This window comes from Cyprinus carpio, chromosome B8 (assembly GCF_018340385.1).
Source record: "Cyprinus carpio isolate SPL01 chromosome B8, ASM1834038v1, whole genome shotgun sequence".
NCBI lineage: Eukaryota > Metazoa > Chordata > Actinopteri > Cypriniformes > Cyprinidae > Cyprinus > Cyprinus carpio.
The window spans coordinates 12,213,416-12,235,754 of NC_056604.1; the positions used below are offsets into that span (position 1 = coordinate 12,213,416).

The following is a 22,339-nucleotide window of genomic DNA, read 5'->3' on the forward strand; positions in this document are numbered from 1 at the left end:
AGTGGGCCCTTGGCGAGGTGAGTCACATGAGAAGGGTGAGGAGCTCTCTGTGCTCCATCATAGAGAGCTAGAGCCTCGTGATTCACACACACACACACACACACACACACACACACACACACTTGCTCGCTGCAGGGCTGAGGATGCTCCAGCATGCCCAGAGCTACAGGCTTTAACACAGGGAGGGAACTGCTGGATACTTCAGTCCTATTTTTAGCCGTGTTTGTGCACGTCTGCATGCAGCATCCTAATGTCTTAGACATCTGTGGAAAGGGAGATGCTCAAATCCTCATTGTGCCTTACTAGCATTTACCTAGAGGATGCACACGTCTGACGGTAGTCACGTGGGTCATGACAAGACCCACACCGAATGTACGCCCATCTGTAGGTTTCCACAGAAGTGTTTATTAACCCTTTATCATTCAACCCTAACATATTTTGAAATGTTTGAATTTGTTTCTTGAAGATATAAAACTCATAAGGTTGAGATGTCTGTCTACCATAAGGTTGAAATGGTAAATCTTGCTTTAAATTTGCAAAACATTTTCACAAGCTTTTTTCAATAATAAACAGACTTTTAACGTTGTTTGTAGGTTTAAGATACATTTCATAATTATCAGAATCCACACAAAACAAAATGTATTCAATAGAACAGAAATAGTCTGTATATTTATATGTTGTTGTGGTCAATATAATATTCAGGTCATTCTTTTCTAGTGATTTTAATCGATTTTTAAGGCTGTTCACACCAGTAATAACTATAAAGGTAACTTAAAACTATAACTATAAACTAAAAAAAAAAGTTGTTTTGCTTCAGTTCTTTCTGATACAAGGTGATTTTTTATGATATTCAAAGTAAATTCTTTAATCACACTTTCAGCGTTCAGTAAGCACACAGTCTTTTTAAATGATCAATTTCACAGATATTCCAATAAAAGTTGTCTGGAAAATTCTCATCAGTGCAGAAAATATGGAAATTTAGCACTATGAAAACACAGGTGGTGTTTCATCCGGCCTCTAAATAGTCTCTTTGGTGTGAGACATTCACTTCTCTGGGCCACATCTGCCGATGTGAGTCAAACACGCACTCACAAATAAACAAATAAACACATATCCGGCTTATGTGTTACCAGTTTGTTGTTCCAGGCTCAAAACAGTAGTCGCAGATGATCAGCTCGGTCTGGGCACTGATCTCCCACCCAGGGGACTAAACATTCAGAGACTGGTCTCTGTAAAACACGGAGAAAGAACATCCCTCCATAAGATAAAACCTCAGTATTGCATTGATTTGTGATTAGTTGAATCACATGCATTAGGCATCTGTAATTAATTAGGATGCAAATCTCTATTCACTTAAATGGATGCATTTTAAATCACTTCTCAACTTTACAGTAATGCAGACGTGTGATTAATGGGACGGCTTTAAAAAACATCTGCTGAAGACATTAATCAGCATTCTGCGATATCCATCTCAATTCAAGCTGCAAAACTGAAGAGAAACTCATTTGAGCCAGACTAGCCAGAACCAAGGGCACTATAAATCCTCACATGTCAGGAAGAAGAATGAGCTAGACACAATCAGACGCATCCGCATGTGTGAAGAAATAGCCTTTCTAATAGCAGACACTGTCTTTTCTGGGAGAAGAAAAAGCATCAATAGAGCTCCAGATTTTAGCCAGTGTCATCTCTCACTGCTTTGATGGGTTCCTAGTGGAGTTTATTGATTAAAATGTGGGAAACAACCTAATCTAGAAATAAATAAGACATAACTTGTCCGCTTTGGACTGGTAGGGACAACACTGTGCATTTGAAAGGTAGTAGGTAAGAAATTACTTTGCAATCGCCAAAAGGTATTTCATCAGAATTTGGACGGGAAGGGATGCGCACATTACGCGTCTGCTGACGTTCGAGCGCGTACGTGACTCATGTACACCTATAGTACTTTGCTCTCTGCCAATCGTGTAAGGAGAAATAAGTAGCGTTTTGAATTTTAACCACTGGAGGACAAATCAAGGAGTGGGTTGGTTAGAAGTGTTGTCGCGGACAACGCCCACGGATGTGTCAGCGTGACCCTAAAGTTACTCTTTTGGGCTGATTGAGAATACACAATAGTAGCTTGCGTCACGAGGCGCGCTCGCTCACTCTGCGCATTTCTGGACAGGTTCAGTCGTGAGCGCGGAAACGGCACATGAAGTGTCTCAACGAGCAATCAAACTGATTCTTCAGGGTATTATCACTCATTGAGACCTACACGAGCACATTCGCATCAGATTCTCACTCTTCGACATCCAGTTAGGTGAGTGATCTTGGATTCGCTTCATTTTGTAGCCTACCCGTCGTGATAAAAGATGCAAGAGATTTTTCATCGATGATTGCGTTGTGCCAACTTATTTGGTATTCCAGTCATGTATGAAGCGTATCACGCTGCACGCAGTTCATGTCGATAATTCACGACAGCAGTTACTGGTCAGTTTGTTTGTTATTTACGAGGTTTCTCATGTCATCAGAGGCGCGTCAAATTTAGGTCAACCTGACACAAATATTTGACCTTGAGGATGCTGCGCAGCGCATGGTCCTCTTTACATACATGACAACATTACGTGTTTTGGGTCCACGTGTTTGTGTTTTTAAACTATCGTACGCGTATTGCTCGTGTCGATTAGTGTTGAAAGATCCGTGAATGAATGCTATTACTGTCCGTGATTGCAGTCAGGCGCATCCTCAGGTGATGCTCGAGCTGTCGAGGAGTTACTCCCAAATGAAAACTTGACGAAGACTGGCACGTGATTTATTTAATTACATGACTTTTTTTCATTTGTGTATAAAGTAAAATAATTCTATTTGAAAAGTGAATAACGGTAAAATTGTGAAAAATGTTACTGTATGGAAGTTTGCATCAAGACTAACTGTAAATTGTAGTTGACGCAGTTTGTCGTGCTACTTCACTGACCTTCAGGGGGTCGACTAATTTACAGGTTGACGTTTCACGCAAAAAAAAGTGTCTTTTTGTCAGTGAGCAATCATCTTAAATATGTGTTAAACAAAACACAACGTTTTAATTGTGATACAATTAATAAACTTAAATAAACAGTCAAATGATTAATAATGACAGGCGTTATGTTTTGTTTTTGTAGGCCTATAGCCGACGTCCAATATTGATCGTGCTCTCGAATGACGTACTGGTGAGGTTTACGTCTGTTCGTGAGCGTCTGTTTAGCGCACTCTGACTAACAATGCAACTTTTGTCATTACGGAAACGTTTTATATATACGCTTGTGTTTGGGGTCAGTACGTTTTCCCCTTATTATGCTATCCTACTTTTACAGTGTTATCAAAAGGCTTTTTTATACAGTAGGCTAAATATTGTTGGGCTACTTCTCAAGATTAAAAGCTTTCAGTGTCCATTTGTCGTTTTGTATAAGAACGTTTACTAAATAAATTAATGTAACTGTAAAATTGATAATAATGTAGCCTTAATCCTATAGGCTACTGTTCAACACTGCTAGATGGTTAGAAAAATTTGGCTTCCACTACAACAGATAGGCTTATATAAGCTTCTCATGAAATGAATGCTGTAGTGCAAAGCCAAAAACCAAATGCAATCATAAGATACATTTTAATAAATCATAATAATAGTCTATTTCAGTTTGAGTTATAAACTTCAACAGCCAACAGAGCACTATCAGGAAAAACTCATCTCTTGCTTCCCAGATTTCATCTTTTCATATTCATGCTCTTGAAATTCAACTTTGCTCATTATGGAAATATTTGAAAACATTGTTAAAATATAAGCCTGTACATACATTTAAAATGAATGCATATGTTAAACAACCTTGTTTTTGTTTTTTTATTTGGAAGGTATAATAAATAAAAGAATTAGCATCATATGGTTTTAAATAGCTTTAGATGGAATACACTAAAGGACATGTTCATTTCTCAAATGTCTTTTTTGTCAACTACCCAAATAAGAGGCTACTGGTCTTCATAATCTCTGCCTCTAGTTTGTTTTTTCCTTAACATTCTGTTTTGGCATTGTAGGATGCAAAACCTTCTTTATATGTTCATTTAACGGATTATTGTAGTACAGTATTTACAATTTTGCAGTACAATTATTGTAGTACTACTCTTCTAGAAGATGAGAGATTGACATGGCAGTCATACACGTGGCTGTCCTCACAATTCCCATGAATCATTTGCTGCAGTCACAACATGCACTTGCCATCATCCCTGTGTCCTATCAATGTGTGCTCTTTTTTGATACAGAGAGATTGCTTGCTAAATATGAAATCTGATTCTTGTGACCAATTATGTGTATTTCAAGGATTTGACTAAATTTGGTTTATGTATCCTCTCAAGCACTGGGTAGATGAGCTGTCACTTACTGTTCTGATACAGAGAGCATTCGGGTGAGAATTTCATCAAGCTCTATTGCCTAGCAACCCAGTCAGATAAAATATGTGCATTTCACATTATATTGTGCAGTTGAATGAACAGGATATTTAGCTATACAAACCATTATTACTAAGAGAAGCCATGCTGTTGGTAGGCTCTGATCGGCACAACGTTTTATATTCTTGGATTAAATAGTAAAAAGTAAATCACCGTCAGGGAGGGTTTAGGTTTGGAGGTGTTTGTTGAATTCCTCAGCATCAGCTGACCAAGCACATTAACTGCATTATGAGTGATCAGCACCCGTGTTTTTAATGCACAGCAAAATGAGACCCACTGTTAGCAGCATTCTTCAGGTCTAGTTTGCTTCCTACTGAAATATAATCCCTTCCATAATAATGACGTAGAACTGACTGGCCTGCTGCCCGGACAGGCTGTTTTGGACCTGAACACTGTGCAAAATTTCACAGTGGGTGCAAAAGTTCAAACTCAGCATGTGATGGTCCTTTGATGGTCTATCACTGACAATGTCAGAAAAACTGTGCACATGCTATTATTTCAAACCGTGGTTATGTCTGCTCTTAAAAGTAGTTGAATTACTCCTCATATGGTTCCCAGGGGCAGATTTGAGCCTTTTTGGAATGCGTTTAGTTGGGTTGTCATGGGCGGTGGGTGGGCATAGCCTAGCAACACAGCAACGTTTTGTGTCCTCTTGTATTTGAGATAAGCTGTATAGATTTTTTTCAGCTCCTCAGGCTGCTTCTCATTACCGAAGATAAACAAAGGTGGGAAGAGCAAAGATGGCGGCTCTGTTGCCACATTCCCTCGTCATTCAGGAGATAAAAATCTCAGCTCATGCATCACCTCTCCCATATTTATCACAAAAAGCGGTCCTATGGTCTAGATTAAAGGCTAGTCAGTGGCTGCCTCTTTTTTAGTCTCAGGCTGTTTTTGCACAGATTTCATCCATTATTTGAACACAAAATGAACATTCCTTCAAATGGGCTGCTGATAATCACCTTTTAAGATTAATTTTAAAGCTCTAGTTTAATGCAGTGTTGTACTGTCAAACCTATGTATTTTTTAAGTTAATGCATTTAGTTACTTTTTAAAGAACAAAGTACTCTGTAAGCGTTGAGTTTAGAAGTTCATTTGGATGACACGTAGCAGAATATATGTGCATACTGTATTTAAAGATAAGTAAATGACAGTAAAGACATTTATAATGTTATAAAATATTTATATTTCAAATAAATGCTGTTCTTGTGAAATTTATATCCACCAAAGAAAAAAAATATATATTCATCAAAGAATAAAAGGTTTACGTTCCACAAAATATTATGCAACACAACATAATAACATGATAATAATAATAATAATAATAATAATAATAATAATAATACATGTTTCTTGAATCAAAAGAGCATATTTGAATGATTTCTGAAGAATAATGTCACACTGGAGACTGAAAATTTAAGTTTGCCACAGTAGAAATAAATATAACAAATACATTTTAAAATATAGAAAAGAGTTATTTTAAACTGTATTAATATGTTAAAACAGTACTGCTTTACTGTATTTTACATTAATTAATGTAATTGTAAAATTTGCAAAATGATAATATTGTACCATGGTTAATACCAGTAGGCCTATGCTGCTCAAAACTACTGTGCGGAGGGTCAGAAAAATCTTCCCATCTGTCCTGCCAGTGTTTGCCTTGGCTTCCATTACAACAGATTCTCAGGCAGTTAATGCTCAAGTCCAAAAGCCAAAAACCAATGTTAAGTTTTAATAAATCAGAATAATATTTAGGTTATAAAATTTAACAACTAAGACAAGACTGACCAGAAAAAAAAAAATCTCAAATGTGACTCAAATTGTTGAATCTTTGGATGATGATTCGGTCGGTATAATGGCCCTCAGTCATATTTTTATCTCTTGTGGCCTGATTTCTCATGTTTTCATTTTTATGTTCTTTTCACAGGAGCACAAACCTATATTGTCCACACCTGTATCAAGCCAAAGGGCCAGTTTTTGTTTCCTCCATTCTGCCCTGCTCTCCTTTCACACCTTTAATTGTCAGGATCACCACGACACGGCACAACCATGCCCAAGAGCAGTAAAGTGACTCAGCGCGAGCACAGTAATGAGCATGTTACGGAGTCTGTGGCCGACCTCCTGGCGCTGGAGGCTCCCATGGACTACAAGAGCAGTCAGATGAGCATGAACATGGCAGGAGGGGGCCCTCCACCCATAGGCAAACCAGACATCTCCCCTGACCTAGAAGACGGACGCCCTGCTTGGAACAGTAAGCTGCAGTACATCCTGGCCCAGGTGGGCTTCTCAGTGGGCCTGGGTAACGTGTGGCGTTTCCCTTATCTTTGCCAGAAGAATGGAGGAGGTGAGTTCTTATTACTGACATGCATTTGTTACTGTTTTGAGGTTAAATGGAGAGTTCACCAAAAAATTTATATTTCTGCCATCATTTATTCAACCTCCCGTTTCTTTTCTAGTACACAAAAGAAGAAATGTTAATGCACTAGATGTTTTTTTCCATGCAATTATAAGGAATGGGGACAAGACCTTTCAAGCATCAAAAAGGCAGAAAAGCACTAAAAAGTATCCTAAAGATTTTGTACACAACATTTTTTGTCAGGTAGTGTTTTGCACAGATTTCTTCTATCAGTTGAACACTAAACCAAAATTCAGTGGGTTTAGTATTTAAAGGGATCATGACATGAGAAAATGATGGGCCCTGCCCACTGACAGCTTGACACTTAAGATCCCGCTGAATGCGAGTGTCACGTTGCGTCAAAAGTGAATAGAAATTACAATCACTGCCGCTATCTTGTCTACACTGGATACAGTATACAGATGCACTCAAAAAAATAAATTGTTGAATGAACATGATTTATTCGTAGCACCCATTATGCATCTAATCAAATCAAGTAAACTTGCACTGCTTCGAAAAATAATTTAGTTACAAATAACAAGAATGAATCATTTAACATAAGTAAACGTGTTATATTCTTATTAATCAGACATATTTGTGTTTTGCAAATCAAACAAACAGTCCACGCGATTGAGTCTGTCAGCGTGTTCACTTTCTAACACAGTCCACGCGATTGAGTCTGTCAATGAAAGAACGCTTGCTTTGGTTTAAACAGCTCATTGGCGTCTTTGTACAAATATCAGAAGGATCTCAGCGTAAAGAACAAGTGAATAGTTTATTTTTAATGGCATCTTAATAAATCGTGTCAGAGGATTGACTGGAGGATTTTGTTTTGTATATGAGGCACAGTCTCATGGAGAGTTCACGAAGAAACATTTGTAGAAAGGTGAAGCGGTACTATACCTGACTGCAGCTGCATCAACCATAAGTAGATGATTTAATAAAGCTTTGACTGGAAATGACCATTTTATTTTGATTATGCTGTCAAAACACTCATATGCAATAGTGAGAGGGCATTGATACTGTTTCCTATGCAATGCCTTAAAGGACCCGCCCCTTAAAAGCAGCCTGTTTCTGAGAGAGGTTCAGGATGAGGGTTGAAAGTAATCATTTTTCCACATATTTATTTGTTTTTTTGTGCAAAAAACATTAACATTATAAGTAAACCTCAAGGAATATATGAAAATAATAATACAATTCTATGTCATGACCCCTTAAATAAACCAACAGCCAATGAGCTGCTGAAAATGAAGTCTTTAAGTCTTAAATTGTGCAGATGAAAATCAGTCATTCCAACAGGAAGCTGCACAATCGGGGCTTTCATGTAAAAAAAAAAATAAAAAATCCACACACAGATTGTATTTAAGTTGGTCACATGAATTTGTTGCACTGACCAACAGAAAGCTGCTTGGTTTGAAAGTGACTTCTGTGTGAGCAGTGCTTTATACATTGCTACACTATTGACAATGGACCAGAAATTCAGCTGAAATTTTGCTAATGTGATCATACCTAAAAGTATGATTACAAATGAACAGCCTGATGCATTTAGGTCCTTCGTAAGGAAATAAAACAGCATACTGTGTTTGGTTCTGAAGTTCATTTGGATGACACATCCAAAATATATGTACATATATATAAGTGAGAGGTTGATTTCAGCGGCGGTGCCCACACATACTGTGTATTACACAACTGCATTAAAATGCACAACAAATGCAAGCCCTGAACTCAATCCAGTTCTGCAACCTTCTCCTCATTTTACTTGCATATGTATTAAACATGCTTTTGCCACTGTTGTTTGATTGTCTTCTAATTATTGCTAATCTGCAATAACGTTCACCACATTTTACTAGCATATCAATGTTGCAGAATAGTACCAGAAGTCATAAATGTTTTCTTTACAACTGTTTTTAAGTCTTCTGAAGCTATTTAACTTTGTGTGACAAGCAGAATGCAAGCTGTTAACCATTGTGACCGGATCATTGAATCAGTGCTCTAAAACGGTCTGATTTATGGACAAATCAATCAGGCCAGTTTTGGGAGTGGGATCAACAGATTCATTAAACAAATCTGACACGAAGAAATTAATTATTCAAAAATTAGACATTGCTACTACTTCTTTCATGAACAGGAGCAAGGAGAGATGTCAATTTACAGTGAATGTCTTAAATTCAGGACTGTTTTTTTAAGAGACTTGTAATATAATGCTAGGGTCTCTTGGAGCTCTTTTATTCTTTTTTAGAGCTTGATAGGCCCAGTCCTTATTTGCTTTCATTACATAGAATTTTTTTTTTATTTTTATGTTTTGTATTCCATGTAGACAAAGACATGCTTGTTTGGAATGGCATGAGAGTGAGTAAATTTTTGTGTGATCTATCCCTTTAAGGTTTTCACTCTTCTTTATTATTATCTTAAGCTCTGTAAAATTTCCACTGAGACAGGCTTTTTTGGGTCAGCTGAATGCCTTGTGTGCTGTGGTCCCTCTAAATTTATTAAGCTGACAGTACCAATGTGCATTATTTAGGGCAGGCAATGTTATATGGGCTGTTTAAAAACAGTAATGTCAAGGCCTTTACGGTCTTCATTCGTAAATTTTCATGTCATCGTAATTTTCTTGCTGTCATTGCTCCTTGGCTGCATGGAATATTATTCATTGTTTATATTCTCCTCTAATGCAAAATGTACTATCATGCTATTTCACAGTCTCTAGTCAGAAATATGGTGTAAAATGATTTTAGGTAACAAAAATTAATGGCTTAAAGATTTGTTTCAGAAATCAATGACTTAATGAAGCAAAAAAACATACTATATTTTGTTAAAAAATCGACAAATGTCTTCAAATTTTGCATAATCTATTTTGATAAGACTGAAGACTACATTTGTGTTTAGGTATATTTAGAAATACAGTAGTTACTGGAAAAAGAAGCAAAAATATATAAAGAAAATGTTCTTTTTGCTGTGCTTAATTGATTGCGAATGATCTGATTTTTTTTAAAAATAATATCAATGACAAATTGTAATGGAAAAAATAGATACATAGATAGTTTGACACATTAATGTTATCTGAAAGTGAAACCTGACACCTTAATTAGAACGTCATATCATGTCCTTGCTTGTCTAGCAATTATGGAAATTTCCCAGAAGGCCTTGTTTCTGTTACGCACCCTTGCTCTCTCCATCTTCTCCCTTCCATCTGTCCATCCATCCCTTTCTCTTTCCTCCTGTCTCCTGTTTCTAACGTAAGACCTGCTCTTTCTTTTTCATAAGTCATATGCATAAATAAAGCCCAGACAAAAAGCCTAAACAAAGCAACATTGAACACAAAAGAAATGCAGAAATCTAACTGATAAATAGCAGTCCATCGTCATAAATAAAGGCAGAGGGAGGGCTGTGCTGTGATCATCCCTGGCTCTAATTACACTTAAAGCCTCCCATGAGGATGGGTTTGTGGTCATCTGCCAGCACTGTGAGCTCCACGTCTACAGAAGTGGTTATTTTCGGATTGTTCTTTGACTTCAAATAGAGGCTGCTCTGCTCAGACCAAACTCTTCATCACCATGGAGCTAGTCTGACGTCAGGGCTCGGAAGCGTGACTTGCTGTTTTATTCTGTTGTCTGTCTGTTCAGTCATGCCTATTGAGGCTCAGACTGTCATTAGCCTATAGCAGATACCATCTGCTGTATCTGGTGGTAGAAATTTAGCAAGAAAATGAAGGGAAGACAAAACATAGAAAAGGTGTGAAAATAATAAAGCTTTGCACTTGCTCTTGTTCTGCTTGAAAGTACTGTATTTGATTTTATTTGAACCCAAATTGTGTCATATAAATTAAATATTTCAAAATATGGTGTGACAGGTCATATATTTAGTTTAAATACATATTTCTGTAAAGGAAAATGTCAAATTTATTACAAATCATTAGATTAGTGAAATCATGTTTTTCTCAAAATTTAATAATAATAAAAAAAAGAAGTATAACCAGTGATCTAAATATATTGCAGTTATGGAAATCATGTTAAGTCTGTCCAGTCAACTGCACTACTTTTGCAATATTTTGACCTGAATTAAAGTTCTGTTCTATTTATTTTCTTTTTTCCTTGTGGATGACGGACAATCACAGTACTTGACATCTTTATAATATCTCTATTATTCTAAGAAAATATTTTAAGACTATTAATTATGGTCTTAAAAACTGAAGTTTCTGAATTAATGCTTATGTTGATTTGTATATCTGTAAATATTGTATTTTGACACAATTGTCAAGCTATTTTAATAACAGTCTGACCATTTGATTTAAAGGAATAGTTCAACACAAAAATGAAAATTTTTATCATCATTTACAATGATGTCGTTGCAAACCCATAAGATTTTCTTTCATCTTTGGAACACAAAGCACAAAATTCAGCAGCACCACACACGTATGCATCATGGTACTCTTATGAATGGTAGTGGAGACTGACATGGAAGAGATGAAATCATTGAATAAAGCCATTATTTTTATTTTCTTTGTCCACAAAAAGTATTCTCATAGCTTCGTACTGTAACACTGCAGTTGAACCACTGATGTCACATGGACTATTTTAACGATGCCCTTACTACCTTTCTGAGTCTTGAATGTGTCAGTTGTGTTTCTGGTCAGAAAGCTCTCGGATTTCATCAAAAATATCTTAATCTGTTTTCTGAAGATGAATGAAGATCTTGCGGGTTTGGAACAACATGAGGATGAGTAATTAATGACTGAATTTTCATTTTGGGTGAATTATCCCTCTAATGTCTTACAACATGTTGGTCAATCTATGGCTAAATGAAATCAAAACATAACAAAATATAAACAGGTGACCTTTATATGCATTAATTTTGTTGCTAAAAACATGTTTATATATTTTACCTTAGTTAAATTAATGTAAATACGAAATATGAAAATATGAGGAAACACATGTCCCAGACAGTCATACAAAGTATTTTGATTTTCAACACAAATGTTTAGATACGATCACTCATTTAAATTCCAGCAGACTCTAGTGTACTGTTTAATTAGCAAGAAACATATTTGAAGAAACTTTACTATTTGTATATATGTATGAATAAGCAAAATGACATTTTGAAAGAAAAAAATTCTGAAAGAATAAAGTGCGTTTAGTGTGCAGTGGCTTGATTGATCTTGGGCTATTGGTTGGTCATTAAAAACACTGTTGTAAAGTCATTACTCTCTGTGTTTACAAGTGTCGCTGTCTCTCTTTACAGGTGCCTACCTCGTTCCATACTTCATTCTTCTTATCCTTATTGGCATCCCACTCTTCTTCTTGGAGCTGGCGGTCGGCCAGAGGATCCGTCGAGGGAGCATAGGAGTGTGGAATTATGTTTGTCCACGACTCGGTGGCATTGGAGTGTCCAGCCTGATGGTGAGTGAATGATGTTCTGGTGAAAGTAGTGGACTGAAACACAAGACACAAATGAGCAGTCACTCAAATGTATGTTCTTTTCTTGACTGAGATCATGCTGCTTCATTTGGTTTATGAGTAAATGAGGAAATCATATATGGTTGCGTTTAAATTGGTTTTAATGACATTGACTTGTGAGTGTCTGGTGCATGTCAGCTCAGTTTGGAAGATTGCTACAGTTTGAGATTTTAGTTTGTATGCTAATGTTTTGTTGAAAAAGGATCAGACAAATAACCAATTTCAGTGGTCTGAAGGCTCTAGCAGAAGCATTTGTTTTTGATGAGTCACTAGCCTAAAAGCGCTAATTTACAAGCCATGCCGTGCCAACTCATCCTTTACTACTCTGTGTTCTGATCAGTTTAATATGAGCACAGTCACACAACCTATCAGATGGGTTTCGATCCGAAAATATCACTCTGTCTGAATATTTAATACATTTATTATCAGCCCCAGCTGCACCTGGACTTTCTTGTTTCCTCTCCTTATATAAGCTGCTGTGCTTTGGAGATACTTTAGCAAGTCAGCAAGTATGTAAGGCCTTTTGGGAGGTGTTGGTTATATACTGTAAGCCAAAGCACTGGGGTGGAAATCTGGTTATTGTGTAAATGCTGTTTAATCAGCAGTTTCTTGGGAATGGCTTTCTCATTATTAACAGAATGAGCTGAATACATATTATATATACATATGCTGCATATATAAAATACAGTGGTGTTCAAAAGTCTGAGACCAGTTTTTCATTCTCTTATTACAAAGCAGCTACATTATCAGCATAGTAATTTTAATAATTTGATTTTATTATTTAAAAATATTGTTGATATTATGTCCATGAAATAAAATAATTGTTTAATTGTATTTTTAATTAAATGTAATTAATATTTAATTATATACAATTACTTATTAGAATATTAAATGTTCTGTTAATCAAGATTAATTTAATTGAAAATTAACATTTTGTATTGTATTTAGTATTTGGTATGTAGTCTGAATGAGTCTAGTGGATTCAATTTACTTCAGATTGGTAATCGACCTTAATTGTGTTAACCTTCTACACAAAGGCAATGAAAAAATAGGCAAGGAAATCCATTTTGAAACCATAGGCCTTTATTAAAACAGCCCCACAGTTAAAATGACTGTGGAGAAATACTCATGGACTAAATGTGGCTGTTCTGCTGCAGCCGCTGCTATTAATACCCACAAAGCTACAGCAGAAAGAATGTGCTTCAATTATTCACTAACTCAACTTTCTGTGGACCGGTGACATCGCAAAGAACCATTACTGCCCTGTTACAGACTGCAGGGAAAAATCTAGGGATAGATTTGCTGTTAACAGTCACGCGTTGCTAAATCCTGAACAAACACGGTATTTCAGCACACAGAACACATCACTTGTGTTCAAATTCTGTTTATGGACAGTATAAATGAAGTAAGGCTATTGAGGTTTAAGAGTTAAAAGACTTCCGATCGTGTATCAGACACTAGAAGTCAGACTTTTGACTGTCAGCACAGTCTGGTGCACATCAGTGCTATACAACTGCCAGGGAGAGCTACTCTGACTGACATGTACTGTAAAATGATTAACCACTTGTTTTTCAACATAGCATGTAGGGTTGGATAAATCTGAAATAGATGATGCAACAATACCAGACTAAACTGGCATGTTGCAGTCATTATTTCTGTTTGTCCAATATAATTGTTTATTTCAAAGCCTTGCAAGAAACACAAGAAAACATTCCCAGAAGATTTCCAGGAGGTGCCAGACAGTTAGATTTGATTTTGCCACCTAGATTGCTATTTTTAGTGCACAGTATGGCTCAGATGTCCAAGTAAATGGTTTAAAGTCAGGCAAAATAAGCCTTAGACTAGATGAGACCTTGCCTGGGGAAAGTTTATGATCAATATTCCCCCTTAATTATTTTATAGTTGTTAACAAAATCCTTTGTTTTTTCTTTCTCTCATTCTACAGGTGTGTGGTTTTGTGGGTCTGTACTATAATGTGATTATCGGCTGGAGCATCTTCTACTTTTTTCAGTCGTTTCAGTATCCCCTGCCCTGGAGCGACTGTCCCATCAGGAGGAACGGCAGCCAAGCCAGTGAGTGCTCTGCAGTTTCTCACATAATGACTAGAAAGACTGGAGTCATGTTGTTTTATTTGGTAAAACACTTTGCCTAATGAAATAAAATGCGGCACAGCAAGAAGTGTCTTGCTTCCATCACAGTCAAAGCTGTAGAAATATGTAGTATCATCCATTAATTGTGTGCAAACATCATGAAAGAGTTTTGTTTTCATGCCCAACAACAGACGTCTGTAATGCATCACTATTTGTGGCTTTTATAGCACTGCAGTCTTTCTTAAGTGGATAGTTCACCCAAAAATGAAAATTCTGTCATCATTTACTTCACCTTCATTACAAACCTGTATGAGTTTCTTTCTTATGTTAAACATTAAAGAAGATATTTGAAAAATGCTGGTAGTTAAACAGTTGATGGTCCCCATTTCTTTCCATACTATTGAAGTCAATGGGGACCAATAATGGTTTGAATCTTTAAAATTTTTCAAAATATCTTCTTTTGTGTTCAACATAAGAAAGAAACTCATACAGGTCTGGAATGGCATGAGGGTGCATAAATGATGCCAGAATTTTCTTTTTTATGTTGAACTATTCCTTTAAAGTATATTCGACCCTATACACATCATGCACCTTGTCACATTTCCTAAACCGCTCTTCATGAGCCTCATACTCAAGGTCATTTTGTTTGTTTTAGACTTCCCAGCATGCCCTGCGGCAGTGTCCCCTGGTCAATAAGTGGAGAAAGAACTAGACAGAGGCTGAGACCTGTAGTCAGTCTCACTCTCAACCTCACTAAGACTAGATACATGTAGACATGCAGCTTAAGTGGGCACAGCACACTACAAAAATCCAAATAAAACCCAAAACTATTATATTCTAGTATAAATTCAAACTCTATTTGCGGTCTGTATGTAGTACAAACTTTAAAGAACTGCTATATAGGCTAAATGGTATTGATTAAAAACTTTTAGTGCACAATGTTTCTTGGATACAGTTTTACTTATACCTTTCCAGGATACTCTACTATGCTGTTAGAAGCAGTATTTGGAGATTTCCATAGCACTGGCAGTGAAAATATTGGCAGGTCACCAGCATGTGTGTTGTGTTTTGGATGCTGGTTTTTCTCCAGGTTTGGATTCAGCCTTTGGAAAAAATATCAGTATTCAAATTAATGACTGTTTTTATTTGAACAATCCTGATTCTCAACCAGTACAGCAAGATTCCCTTTACAAATCACTTTTATGATTTTTTTTTTTTTTTTTTTTTTTTACATATAGTTAAAAGAGATGAGTGCTGCCCTTTATAATAGACAGCATTAGAAGAAAGAGAATTTCTTTCATACGGTATGTAAGCAAAATCAGAACTGAAATGAACTGGAATCAAATCGATTTAAAGTGGCAGTCTAATGAATCATAATCAAATCCTAAGAAAAACAATCTGATCTTTTCCACAAAGTCGTCAAATAGTTAGTGGTATATTAATAGACATGGGCTTATTTTTGTACCTCTGGTTTTCCATTGTCTGGTTAGTTGTGGAGCCTGAGTGTGAGAAGAGCTCAGCAACCACGTACTTCTGGTACCGCGAGACCCTGAACATCACCAGCACAATCGCAGACAGCGGGGGTCTGAACTGGAGGATGACTCTGTCGCTGCTGGCTGCCTGGATAATTGTCTGCCTGGCTGTAATAAAGGGCATTCAGTCTTCGGGGAAGGTGAGATAATGAAATGAGAATCGACTTAGTTGAGAAACATACATTTTTGGATAGCTTGAAGGCACAAGCTGCAGATGTCGCGTTATCAAGCTCTTCTGAACAATTACACAATCACGATGTGCAATTATGATTATTTCCTCAGAGCGGAACGTTTGTTTTCTCCTTGATGCGAATTCAAGGTGTAATGGTGCAGTGTTAACAAACACACATTTTACAGAGAAATACCCGTTTACCAGCATCGCAGTGTCTAAACAACAAGGACACACATAGCTCTCTATAAATCAAAATTTCAGTTAATCTCATCAAGCCAGAGCTTCACCAACTGTTCAGATCATGTAACTAGAAAAAAACTCTGTAAGGCCAGTTCTTAGGTTTACATTTAATTTTTTAGTTAATAATAATTTGATATTTGTTTATTATTGACAACACAGATGTAACATCAGGGTTGAAACTAACCAAAAAGAAGAGAAAATAATGCATTTTCAACTCAAGATTTATAGTTATGAACAAAAAAGTATTTATAATGTGCTTAATTTAGGTCCTGTTGAAATAAATAATAGCAAAACCATTAATGCACAGTTATTGTTTTCTAAGAAATGTCAATGTCATCTTAAAAATCATTGTAAAACACAGTTGTTACACCGTTTTTGCAGGTGATGTACTTCAGCTCTCTATTTCCATACTTGGTGCTCTTTTGCTTCCTGGTGAGAGGGCTGTTTCTTAAAGGAGCAGTTGACGGCATTGCTCACATGTTCACACCAAAGGTAAGGAGTGTGTACACGTGCACCGATTTTAAACACACGTGATATTTTGGAAATCTGGATTAAGGTTTTTTTTTTTGAGACTAAGGAACACATTTCATGCAATGTAAGCAAAGCTTTAAGATAGAAGAGTCAGCAATGTAAAAAGAAAATTTCTGCACCCTATCAGGTGGTTGGACTCCCTCTTGTGGTGTACATGGGATACTTAATCAAATTCACATTAAAAAGAATGCTTCTATTACCTCAGTCAAACATTATAAAGAACTGAAGGCCTTCAGCTATGTTGGCACTGTTCATTTAAAATTTTAAATCAAATACTGTAAATGTAATTTTTTTATTGTATTTCATTTTAGCTGGAGATCATGTTGGAGCCGCAGGTGTGGCGTGAAGCTGCCACTCAAGTCTTCTTTGCTCTTGGTCTGGGTTTTGGTGGAGTCATCGCTTTTTCCAGCTACAATAAGAGAGACAACAACTGCCATTTTGATGCCGTGCTGGTCTCCGTTATCAACTTCGTGACCTCTATACTGGCCACACTCGTGGTGTTTGCTGTGCTGGGTTTCAAAGCCAACGTCATGAACGAAAAATGTGTGGTGGAGTACGTATGACCTCCTAATATTTCTCTCATAAAGGGATCATTTTTATGATTGGATTAAGTTACATTTTCCATTGTAAAATAATATCTGTGCTTAATTCTTTAAATCTAAATGGGGAAGCTGGATTTTGAGGTCATCCAGCAGCCTCATGTCTGTGTTGTTCTCTTTTAGGAATGCTGAGAAGATTCTGGGCTACTTGAACTCAAATGTGCTGAGTCAGGATCTCATCCCCCCTCATGTGAACTTCTCCCACCTCACCTCGTCAGACTATGCCGAGATGTACGGCGTGATAAAGATTGTGAAAGAGGACAGTTTTGCACAGCTGGGGCTGGAGCCGTGTCTGCTGGAGGATGAGCTCAATAAGGCAGGTGTTCAGCCCTTGAGCTGTCTGCTTTCTTTCACAGGTTTCAGCTAAGCCGTTTAGCATGGATAAAACTTACATTTAGACTTAGGATTTATTTATTTGCCAAGCAAAATTGACAAAAATGTCAATTGCAATCATATACTTACAGTAACTGAATCATAATGCTATGGAATGAATTGTCCTTTTCAAGCTATTTATGAACCTCAGAGCAATTTTGCACACTTCATTTTATTACAGCTTTAGGGTCCACGAACCAAGTTTCAGCTAAGTTTTGGCAAAAGAAAATGTGAAATGTGACATTCATTAACAAATCAGTCCATTATGGGGTGGGGGGGTGGATTGTGTACAGGTCTAATTTAAACTAAAAAGGTAAAATGAATGGAAGCAAAAGTACACTGACCTTTCAATATAGCTTTTTCATCTTTACTGCTTTTTGTCTCTCATCAGGCTGTTCAAGGCACTGGTCTGGCTTTTATTGCCTTTACTGAGGCCATGACCCATTTTCCGGCCTCTCCCTTCTGGTCTGTCATGTTTTTCTTCATGTTAATAAACCTGGGCCTGGGCAGCATGATTGGCACCATGACTGGCATCACCACACCCATTCTGGATACTTTCAAAATTCGGAAAGAGTTCCTCACAGGTGAGAGCTCCTGGTTTCTTCTTATTTTTCCTGTGTATATTATAATTGTGGTGATGCTGGGTCATTTTTAGGTGGCACTGAGTAACCTGTATAATCTTGTATTTCCTGCAGTGGGCTGCTGTATTGTGGCTTTTTTGTGCGGCTTGCTGTTTGTCCAGCGTTCAGGGAACTACTTCGTTACCATGTTTGATGACTATTCTGCTGGTCTGCCCCTCACCCTTGTGGTGGTCCTGGAGAATGTATCTGTAGCTTGGATCTATGGCACCAAGAGGTGGGCAAATTCACTTACTAGGCTTGCAAAGTTCTCTAGCATTTTGCTTGAAGAGCTACTTAAAATAGGACTGTATCTCTGAAATCAGATCTCCTCCTTGTCTGTTCTTGCTAACACCAAATATAGTCTCCATGCAGTTCAGTTCATTTTTGCCTTGTGTCTGATATTGATTAGCGCTGTAATCCTGCATGCTTTGTGGCTTTCATCAGGTTCATGCAGGATCTGGAAGACATGCTGGGTTTCAGACCATACTCTGTTTACTTCTACCTGTGGAAGTATGTGTCTCCAGTGTGTCTGCTCGTACTGATTTCTGCCAGTGTGGTAGAGATGGCCATCAGCCCTCCGGGATACAATGCGTGGGTGCAAGACCTGGTTAGTTACACACTAGTCTGTCTAGTCCTTTTCTCTCTCCCATCCTATTCCTGTTCCCAAACTACACTCTGCTCAGCCATTAAAAAACATATGGATGTCCATTGTTTATTATTTTTTATATTTAGTTGGCTATTTTATTAAGTATCATTTTAATGTTATTTGACTACATTTTATATAGTTATACATTTTTTATATTTTGTGGTAGTTTATATTAATACCCCTAGTTTAAATATGTGAGTCAATACTATCTGTATATGCAATTACATCTAGGCAATGTCCGAATTGATACACTACTTTACAGAGGTTTGGTTGGTAAGATTTTTATATGGTTTTGAAAGAAGTTTCTTGCACTCACCAAGGCTACATTTATTTGATCAAGATACAGTAATATTGTGAGATACTTATACAATTTAAAATAACTCTTTTCTTTTTTATATATAATTATCAATGTTGAGAACAGTTGTGCTGCATTATATTTTTGTAGAAACTGATACATTTTTTACAGGATTCCTTGAAAGTTCAAAAGAACAGCATTCATTTGAAATAGACATCTTTTGTAATATTATAAATGTTGTTACTGTCACTTATGATCAATTAAATGCATCTTCAAATAAAATCTTAATGACCCCAAACTTTTGAATGGTAGAGCATGTATTTTTAAGGAAGAAGTTAGACATACATTTTTGACTTGAGATTTTGCTGACATTTAAATAAGAAAATATTATTCAAGGACTGTAATATTTCACTTTGTGAATTCTATCTCCTTCTCTATAATCAGGCCACGGAGAGGTTTCAGAGTTATCCTCCTTGGGCACTAGTCATGTGCTTTGCTCTGATCATTGTGGCCATGCTTCCTCTTCCATTGGTCTTTATTGCCCGTCACTTCAACTGGCTCCCAGACGGATCCAACAAGCTGTCCGTCTCCTACCGAAAGAGCCTCGCAAAGGAGGCTTCCACCCTGGAAGATGAGACACGGTTCATCCTCGGGAAGAACCCCAGCGAAGCCCCTTCTCCCATGCCCAGCCACAGGGCCTATCTGGGCCCCGGCAGCACCTCTCCTGTTGAGCTCATCACCAACTCTACCTCCATCAGTGGCTATGGCAGTGGTTACCAGACCAACCCCGCCCCTCCCAAATCCGAGTCATGATCCTCCAAACCCCACCGACCAAAGAAAGAAGATGCTGAACAGATGAGAAGGTCCTAGTGTTGGTCACACCTTAACCCAAGCCATCCAAAGGAGCAGGACAACAAGAAAACAGACAGAAAGACACAGAGATCCTTCCTAGACAGGTTCCCCTGGGCCCAATTATTCATACCGACTACAGATGTTGGTCTGAAGGTGAAAGAGAGCCAGAAGCTTTCAGATCAAAATGTAAGGTGGCTTATTTGTTGAGTTGGTAAGTTATTTTTTGCATACATGTAAATATTTCAACTCTAAGAAGGTTGAAACATTCAAGCTTCAGGTTTGGTCTCTGTGACTGGTATGGGGGCATGGGGTGGTGAGAGCTGAGGTGATAGCTGTCGCTCAGGTTAAGGTGTTACCAATGCTGCTGAAATCTAGACATCTTACAAAATGCGCAAGATACGAGATGCCATGCAAGAAATTTCATTTAAACTCATCTTTAGAGCTCATAAAGGGACTCGACTCAGAGGGGCTCAGAAACTAAAGCTTTCACTTCTTATAATGAGCCCTCTAGTGGATATTATGTAAGTGTCACTGTTAAATACAGACCGCCTGAGAGTAGAGTGAATTGATAGCTTGATTTCTGTTACTTTGCACATCAACAGTCTGTCATGTCCACATCTCAGCACAAGAGGGCGACATATGTATTTATACACAACGCACATATGTATGTAGTCTCAGTGCAGTATCAAATATATACAGTATAAGTGTCAGGTTCAGGCTGTTTTTGCTACTGGATTTAAGTTTAATTTTTGGAAGGTTTTACCTAGATGTTTTTATTTTTTATAATCAAAACAAATGTGACTGCCTAATGAGAGCTGATTTCGACACAGCACAAGAAACGACATTTTCAGGATGCAATAAGGGGTGCCGTTTGAGCCAAGTAAACTCCACCAAGCACAATAACTGTAATTGAATAAATTACACATGAATTAAATGGGAACAAATATTATTTAATATTACCATTTCAGCAGTGGCAATAATAGTAATGAAATGAGTGGCATTTCCTGCCATTGTGAAGTTTACTTTGAAGCCCAGTTCTAAACCTGTGGAGAAATCTGTATTTGCTTTGCTATTAACTTCTGTTTTATACTTAAAGTTATCATGCTTGGTGGTAGGCCTGCACGATTCTGGGAAAAATATGAATCACGATTTTTTAGCTTAGAATTGATATCACGATTCTCTACAACGATTTTTTTTCTCATGAAATGTAATGTTTATTGCACACATGAACCATGACAAAACAAAACAAATTGGAAGTACCAAAAATATTTGTTTTGGCACCTATAGAACATTGCACATCACCACAAGCCTGTAAACAATGAGGCTTCAATGAATAAAGAAGAAACACTCTTTAACTGCTTGCCTTTTGTACAATTAACATTCAACTGGCCATTCAAGTAGGTTACCAAAAATAGAAGTTTAACGCACTGCGCTGAATATGGCCTGAACATGGCTCTAAATAGGCTAATTGAAACGTCATTCAACATTCTGAGGGTTCAGTGTCTAAAGAAAAGGAGCAATTGGCCATTGAAGTGCAGTTGCAGTATCAAAAACTAATAATTTATGTTGTATATAAAGCGGCACCTTGTCTTTAATTGCTGGCCTTTTAGTAGACAGACAGTCACACACTCACTCTCTCACACACACACACACAGTCACAGACATAGTTAAACACACACAGACAGACAGACAGACAGTCACACACACACACACAGTCACAGTTAAACACACACACACACACACACACACAGTTAAACACCCACACAGAGTCAGACAGACAGACAAACACACACACACAGTTAGTCAGACAGACACACAGTCACAGTTAAACACACACAGTCAGTCAGACAGACACACACACACACACACACAGAGTCAGTTAACTTACACGCACACACACCAACTCACCAATTGCCAGATGTAGCCTATGGCCAAAACATTGGAGCCTGGTCCAGTTGTTGATGGAGATTGCCTTCACTATGTTTGATCCATTGTCTGTTGTTATACATGCCATTTTCTCCTCTTCCAAACTCCAAGATGCTAGGGCATCCTTCAGTCCCTGTGCCAAGATCTCACCTTTGTGGTCGTCGGGGAAA

At 37.4% G+C, this 22,339-nt stretch overlaps 1 protein-coding gene across 1 annotated transcript; it reads left to right on the forward strand.

Annotated features, from left to right (window-relative positions):
• The first annotated feature begins 1,923 nt into the window (after nucleotides 1-1,923).
• LOC109094617 (sodium-dependent neutral amino acid transporter SLC6A17-like) lies at nucleotides 1,924-21,349 on the forward strand. Its single transcript, XM_042729726.1, has 12 exons — nucleotides 1,924-2,296; nucleotides 6,374-6,790; nucleotides 12,080-12,237; nucleotides 14,240-14,366; nucleotides 15,875-16,056; nucleotides 16,710-16,820; nucleotides 17,171-17,412; nucleotides 17,582-17,774; nucleotides 18,222-18,414; nucleotides 18,526-18,685; nucleotides 18,895-19,057; nucleotides 19,836-21,349. Exons 2-12 carry the CDS (start codon nucleotides 6,496-6,498, stop codon nucleotides 20,202-20,204), a joined length of 2,193 nt encoding a protein of 730 aa, XP_042585660.1. The 5' UTR covers nucleotides 1,924-2,296; nucleotides 6,374-6,495; the 3' UTR covers nucleotides 20,205-21,349.
• The last annotated feature ends 990 nt before the right edge of the window (nucleotides 21,350-22,339 follow it).

Excerpts from the sequence above, each read along its gene's own strand:
- LOC109094617 (XM_042729726.1), top strand. The coding sequence starts at position 6,496 with ATGCCCAAGAGCAGTAAAGTGACTCAGCGCGAGCACAGTAATGAGCAT. Across the intron at positions 16,821-17,170 it reads CTCACATGTTCACACCAAAG|CTGGAGATCATGTTGGAGCC; the intron begins GTAAGGAGTGTG and ends ATTTCATTTTAG. Across the intron at positions 18,686-18,894 it reads TGGATCTATGGCACCAAGAG|GTTCATGCAGGATCTGGAAG; the intron begins GTGGGCAAATTC and ends GGCTTTCATCAG.